We start from the raw sequence: 6643 nt of genomic DNA, 5'->3' as shown, positions 1-6643 counted from the left end.
GCATTCAGTTCTGGTTGGCCCATTATAGAAAAGATGTGGAGGCTTTGGAGATGGTGCAGAACAGGTTTACAAGGATGCTGCCTGGATTAGCGGATATGATCTATAAGGAGAGGTTGGACAAACTGGAATATTTTCTCTAGAGTGGCAGTAGCTGGGAGGAGACCTGATAAAGGTTGAGAAGATTATGAGATGCATCGATAGAGTAGGCAGCAGGGATGTTTTCCCCAGGGCTGAAATATCTAAGACCAGAGGACATGCATTTAAGGTGAGAGGGGGTAAGTTCAAAGGAGATGTGCAGGGAGAGATTTTTTCTTACACAGAGAGTGGTGGGTGCCTGGAGTGTGCTATCAGGGGTGGGAGTGGAGGGAAATATGACAGAGCTGTTTGAGAGGCACATTGGATGTGCAGAGAATGGAGGGGCATGGACATTGTGTAGGTAGAAATGATTCGAGTAGTTAGGCATTTCATTACCAGCTTAACCAGTTCAGCCCAACATGGTGGGTGAAGGGCCTGTTGCTGGGCTGTACTGTTCTCTGGGAACAAATCAGGTGCAAGTCCATGACGAGTCACAGAGTAAAACAGCACGGAAACAGGCCCTTCAGCCCCAATGGTCCATGCTGACCACAGCATTCTCCTGCTCGTCCCAGTTACCCACAGTTCAGCCCATAACCCTCCAAGCCCCTCCCCTCCATGTACTTATCCAAATGCCTATGAAATGGTACACTTGTACCTGCCTCGACCACTTCCTCTGGCAACTCATTCCAGGCACTCACTGCTCTCTATGTAAAGAAGTTACCTCTCAGGACTCTTTTAAATCTCCCCCCTCTTATCTTGTATCTGTGCCCTCTGGTTCTGGACTCCCAACCCTGGGGAAAAGACTGTGACCGTTCACCTGGTCCAAATCCCTCATCATTCTAGAAACTTCTATGAGTTCACCCCTCATTCTCCTGCACTCCAAGGAATAAAGATCCAGTGTGGCCAACCTCTCCCTATAACTCAGGCCCTCTGGTCCAGGCAGCATGAATTTCTTCTGCACCCTCTCCAGCTAAACAACATCTTTCCTATAACAGGGTGGCCAAAACTGTGCTCAATACTCCAAGTGTGGCCTCACCAGTGACTTACATAACTGCAACATAATGTCGCCACTCCTAAACTCCATGCCCTGAGTGACAAACCCCAGCGTGCTAAATGGCTTCTTCACCACCCTGTCCACTGGTGTGGCCACTTTCAGCGAACTGTGCACTTGTACTCCCAGCTCCCTCTGTCCACACACTCCTCCCTGCCCTGCCATTCACTGTAAAGTCCCACCCTGGTCTGACTGTCCAAAATGCATCAGCTCACACTTTTCTAACCTTCAGCCATCACCCTCTGCTTCCCATCATCGAGTCAATTCAGAATTCACAGTAGATGAAGAGATCAAGAGTTCACCTTGATCATACAAGAGGCCCATTCAAGAGTCTTACAGCAGCAGGAAAGAAGCTGTCCTTGAGCCTGGTGATAAATGTTCTCAATACGTTGTATCTCCTGCCTGATGGAAGGGGGGGAGGAGAGAGAATGACCGGGGTGGGAGGGGTCTTTGATTATGTTGGCTGCTTTCCTGAGGCAGCGGGCCATGGAGACAGAGTCAATGGAGGGGAGGCTGGTTTCTGTGATAGACTGGGCTGTGTTCACAAAGTCCTTCTGTGGTTTGACTTCACTAAATTGCAGCAGCTCACACTGATCTGGATTGAATGACATTTACCATTGCTCAGCCGACTTCCCAGCTGACCAAGATCCCCCGTAATGTTTGATAACCCTCTTCACTCTCCACCCCACCACCTGGTTCAGTGACATCTGCAAACTGACCAACCCACGGCTCCTACATTCTCATTCAAATCGTTCATATAATGATGAACAACAGTGGGCCCAGCACCGATCCCTGTGACCAGCCCCTGGTCACAGGCCTCCAGTCCGAAAAACAACCTCTACCATCTCCCTCTGCCTCCCACCATCAAGGCAGTTCTGTATCCACTGACCGACCTCCCCCTGGTCCCCGTATGATCTCACCTTCCAGACTATCCCTCCATGGAGGACCTCGTATAATGTATGTGTCATTTATGGATTTCACGTGAATGATGTGTCTCTGATCCTGTGTGCCTGTGATGCTGCTGCAAGGAAGTTTATCATTGTACATGGACTTCTCGATATGATAAGAAACTCGACCTTGACTTTGATATTCTGGTCAAAGGCCTCGCTAACGTTCATACAGACAGTATCCCCCGCCCTGCCCTCATCAATCCTCCTGGTTACCTCTTCATAAAACTCGAACAGATTTGTGAGATTAACCGGGGAATTGAAGAGAAAAGTCAGGAGGTTTGGTGTCGATTATATAGAATATTGTTGATCCCACAGCTGGAGACTGTGAACGGTGTTGGTCTCCTATTTAAACTGAAAGTGCAGCCCCCGTAAGGAAGAGGTGAGACCAACCCCAATCCCGGGATCAGAGACCGTGAGGAGCGCCGGACTCGGAGTGTTTAACAGTTACTGAGCTGGGAAACTACAAGTAACCCCCGAGACTCCGCAGCCCGGGTGGAGCGGAGAGGGAAACCTGTCCTGGGAACTGTGCACCGGGCCCACAGTTTGTGCTGTGAAGGTGCAGATGTGAACATTGTGTCAGGGAGAGTGTGTTAAAGGGGCGGGCGGCTTCGACTGGTGTCACTGTGTTTGTGGGTCCGATCACATCGCCGGATTTCCCAGTCCCTCCTGTGGAAAATGAAAAGATTTCCCTGTCACGGGATCGCCCCGCTCCCCAGCCCAGTCCTGAAGTGGGAATTAGCCGCAAAGTTTTAGTCGGTTTCAATATTTCAGTCGAAAAGCAGCGAACATGTCAGCGATCGGGGAGAGAACGCGGGCAGTGCAGCAATGAAACGGGTTGAAATGGAAAGCGCCGCCTTTAATTCGGATCAAACTTTGTTTACAGCAAACATTCCGGCCTCAGACACTGACCGGGACCAGTCTGGGTCTCCGGGCTGTCCGATTTTCATTGGAATCGGAGAGTTTTTGAGGAGAGAGAAACACAGAGAGACGGAGCGGCCGGGAGCTGACAGCAGGATGTCTCCGCCCCGTCCGCTCGCTGCCTTTAAGTTGCTCTGTGCCGCCGCCTCTCGCTTCATTTCTCACTCAGTTCCGAGTGTCAGAGAGAGTTTGTGCAGAGTCGGGCAAAATGACCGAGACCGCAGCCGCCGAAGCGGCTCCTCCAGCCGCGCCCGCCGCCCAAACCAAGGCTCCCAAGAAGAAGAAGGCGCCCGCCCGGAACAAGGCAGCCGGTCCCAAGCTGGGCGAACAGATCGACCAGATTGTGGCGGGTTGTCCCGATAAGAAGGGAATGTCCGGGATCGCCATCAAGAGGGCTCTGGCTGACAGAGGGGTCGATGTGGTGAAGCGCCGCGCCCAGATCAAGATGAGCATCAAGAGGAAAGTGGAAACAGGCTCCCTGCTTCAGACCAAGGGCGTGGGCTTCTCCGGCTCCTTCAAGGCCGGTAAGGAGAAAAGTTCCGTGAAACTGGTGAAGAAAGCGAAGAAACCAGCCGCCAAGAAGCCAGCGGCCAAGAAACTGGTGACCAAGAAGCCTGCGGCTAAGAAATCTGTCGCCAGAAAATCTGGGGCCAAGAAATCTCCCACCAAGACACAAGGGGGCAAGAAACCAGCGGCTAAAAAAGCGGCGGCTCAGAAACCAGCGACCAAGAAGGCGGCGCCGAAGAAGGCCAAGAGCCCCAAGAAGGTCGCAGCCCCAAAGGCGAAGGTGGTGAAGAAATTGGCAAAAAACAAACCAAAGGCAGCGAAACCCAGGAAGGCAGCGGGCAAAAAGAAGTGAATTCAAAAGCGCAACTTGTAGAAATCCAACGGCTCTTCTCAGAGCCACCCACATCTCTCGGGAAAGAGCTGATCCCGAATCCTCTGATTCCTGTCCCGGGACTGGGCTCCGATTTCAGGGGGAACCCACTTCCATAAAACCCGGGATCCCTGGTACCTCGCGGATATTCGGAACCCCGTCCCGTCCGCAGTGCCTGAAGTACGGGCCGAGCGTCACCCCGGACTCGGGATGTGTTCAAGGCCATTTCCTTCTCACAGATGCCGGGAGAGAGCGTCTGTGAAATGGTAAAACTGGCTGAGGTTCCCCGCCTCACAGCCCAAAGCCCCACACAGGAGGCTCCCCAATTCAGCCGGGGTCATCTGACTGTAAACTGCTGAACCGTCTGGGTGGAGAGGTGTGGGGAGAGGGAACAGCCTTTGGGGATGGACTGGAAGGAGACGAAACAACTTGTTCAGGTATTTATTCGGTGATGTTATTGACTGAACTTCAATGTGGAACCCGCGCGATTATACGAAATGTCCCCCGCGCTGTGTTTCGTTTCCTTTGTGAACTGACGGTTGCAAATTGGCGGTTGTGGAAAAGTGGGGGCGGAGCTGGGAGATGAGAGGCCGCTCTCTGCTCTGTCTGTCACTCTGACTCTGTCCCCTCCCCGCCCCGCCCCGTCTCTCTCTCTCTCTCTCTCTCTCTCTCTCTCTCTCTTCTCCGCTTTTCTCGGGCAGGTCGGGGCGCTGTGTATAAAAGGAGACAGCAGCAGTCGGTGTGTCATTGAGCAGCCACTTGAGTGAAGCAGTATCATGTCTGGCAGAGGGAAAGGAGGCAAAGGACTGGGCAAAGGCGGGGCCAAGCGGCACCGTAAAGTGCTCCGTGATAACATCCAGGGCATCACCAAACCAGCCATCCGGCGCCTGGCTCGGCGTGGCGGCGTCAAGCGCATCTCGGGGCTGATCTACGAAGAGACCCGCGGGGTGCTGAAGGTTTTCCTGGAGAATGTGATCAGGGACGCGGTCACCTACACCGAGCACGCCAAGCGCAAGACGGTGACTGCCATGGATGTGGTGTACGCTCTGAAACGCCAGGGCCGCACTCTCTATGGTTTCGGCGGCTGAAGAACTCTGCCCTTTCTCCCGAGCACAACACAAAGGCTCTTCTCAGAGCCACCCACCGCCTCACAGAGGGAGCAGTGACCCGGCAGAATGAGTCGATGGAAACTTTTAATTATTTGATTTTGGTGAATGCATTTGTTGATATATTGGGGGTTCAATGTAGATTTCAGGGTAGATTCCTGTCATCATTTAAAAATGCACCTTCGGCTTTGTCCTCGCAAAGCCCTTTGTCAATCTAGTAAAATTAATATTGGTCCCAATCCTGTTCTCCGTCTCCCGCAGAACTGAATCCCGACAGCTCGGGAAGCGATTGAGCAAATGTGCTGCATACGTTCAGATTCAGCTCATTTAGGAAAATATTTTTTTATCGATTACTTAAATGGTGAAATTCATTATGTTTTTGTGACTCAAATGAAATGTAAGAAACTTTCCCTCAAGCGCCGTTCCCGCTCACTCTGAAATTGGCGGGCGATTTGAATTTGCATCGGCAGCCAATCGCACTGCAGTCTGATCGGCTGACGTCCGACCCCCAGTCACCAGTTTCCGCATTTGGTCACAGATAATGTTGCCCCCGCGGCCTGTTTGAAACTGATGAAGAAACTGAAGCCAATCGCAGTGCTGGAACCCTATAATAGACACCTCTCCTCTAACCAATCAGAGGCTGTGGGACGGTTCTTCACCACAGATTAAAAGCCGATCCCAGAGCGGGCTCCATCATTCCAGTCCCTGTATTCCATTCTGTTGAAGGAGAATGGCCCGGACCAAGCAGACAGCGCGCAAATCAACCGGAGGGAAAGCTCCCCGCAAACAGCTGGCTACCAAAGCGGCGCGGAAGAGCGCTCCAGCCACGGGCGGAGTGAAGAAGCCCCATCGCTACAGGCCCGGCACCGTGGCTCTGAGGGAGATCCGGCGCTACCAGAAATCCACCGAGCTGCTCATCCGCAAACTGCCCTTCCAGCGCCTGGTGCGGGAGATCGCTCAAGACTTCAAGACAGACCTGCGCTTCCAGAGCTCGGCCGTCATGGCACTGCAGGAGGCCAGCGAGGCTTACCTGGTGGGGCTTTTTGAGGACACCAACCTGTGCGCCATCCACGCCAAGAGAGTCACTATCATGCCCAAAGACATCCAGCTGGCCCGCCGCATCCGCGGGGAGCGCGCCTGAACCCGGCCTCGGCACCAAGAACAAAAGGCTCTTTTAAGAGCCACCAACCCAGCAGAGGAAAGAGCTGTGCCTTCCTGTTCACTGTTCTATTACGTTAGCGTCTCGGCACACTCTCTGACCTCCCCTTGTGTGCACGATTCAGTCCAGCACACATTCAGCCTGTCTCATCAAACGATTCCGCACAAAACATGACAAGTTCCAACACAGACGCGTCCCTCCGCGTCGACTCCCGATAATCGGCTATATCTCTGCCGTCGGGTAAAAACGCGGGTAGCGAGCTTCACCTCTCCCTCCTCGTCAGTGTGTCCCCGATCAAACACTTCACCCACTCACCTGCCGTGTAAAGTCAGATGTTGTAGAGAAGGTCGCTGTGTGTAAGGAGTTTGTACGTTCTCCCGTGTCTGCGTGGGTTTCCTCCCACATTCTAAAGACGTACGGGTAGGATAATTTGGGGTTTAAAATGGGCGGCGCGGACTCGTTGGGCCGGAAGGGCCTGTTACCACGCTGTAAATGAAATTTTAAAAA

General features: G+C 52.9%; 3 protein-coding genes across 3 annotated transcripts; all 3 read left to right on the top strand.

The window, feature by feature from the left end:
• The first annotated feature begins 2486 nt into the window (after positions 1–2486).
• On the top strand, positions 2487–4167 carry LOC127587201 (histone H1-like). Its single transcript, XM_052045400.1, has one exon. It carries the CDS (start codon positions 3203–3205, stop codon positions 3851–3853), a length of 651 nt encoding a protein of 216 aa, XP_051901360.1. The 5' UTR covers positions 2487–3202; the 3' UTR covers positions 3854–4167.
• A 354-nt stretch (positions 4168–4521) lies between these two features.
• LOC127587211 (histone H4) lies at positions 4522–4964 on the top strand. Its single transcript, XM_052045417.1, has one exon. The coding sequence runs from the start codon at positions 4648–4650 to the stop codon at positions 4957–4959; it is 312 nt and encodes a 103-aa protein (XP_051901377.1). The 5' UTR covers positions 4522–4647; the 3' UTR covers positions 4960–4964.
• Positions 4965–5556: 592 nt separating this feature from the next.
• On the top strand, positions 5557–6612 carry LOC127587202 (histone H3). The gene has a single exon (XM_052045402.1). The coding sequence runs from the start codon at positions 5708–5710 to the stop codon at positions 6116–6118; it is 411 nt and encodes a 136-aa protein (XP_051901362.1). The 5' UTR covers positions 5557–5707; the 3' UTR covers positions 6119–6612.
• The last annotated feature ends 31 nt before the right edge of the window (positions 6613–6643 follow it).

Source organism: Pristis pectinata, chromosome 39 (assembly GCF_009764475.1).
Source record: "Pristis pectinata isolate sPriPec2 chromosome 39, sPriPec2.1.pri, whole genome shotgun sequence".
In the NCBI taxonomy this organism is placed as follows: domain Eukaryota; kingdom Metazoa; phylum Chordata; class Chondrichthyes; order Rhinopristiformes; family Pristidae; genus Pristis; species Pristis pectinata.
Note: the sequence above shows the minus strand (reverse complement) of the source record. Positions and strands in the feature narration are given on the sequence as shown.

Excerpts from the sequence above, each read along its gene's own strand:
- LOC127587211 (XM_052045417.1), top strand. The coding sequence starts at position 4,648 with ATGTCTGGCAGAGGGAAAGGAGGCAAAGGACTGGGCAAAGGCGGGGCC.
- LOC127587201 (XM_052045400.1), top strand. The coding sequence starts at position 3,203 with ATGACCGAGACCGCAGCCGCCGAAGCGGCTCCTCCAGCCGCGCCCGCC.
- LOC127587202 (XM_052045402.1), top strand. The coding sequence starts at position 5,708 with ATGGCCCGGACCAAGCAGACAGCGCGCAAATCAACCGGAGGGAAAGCT.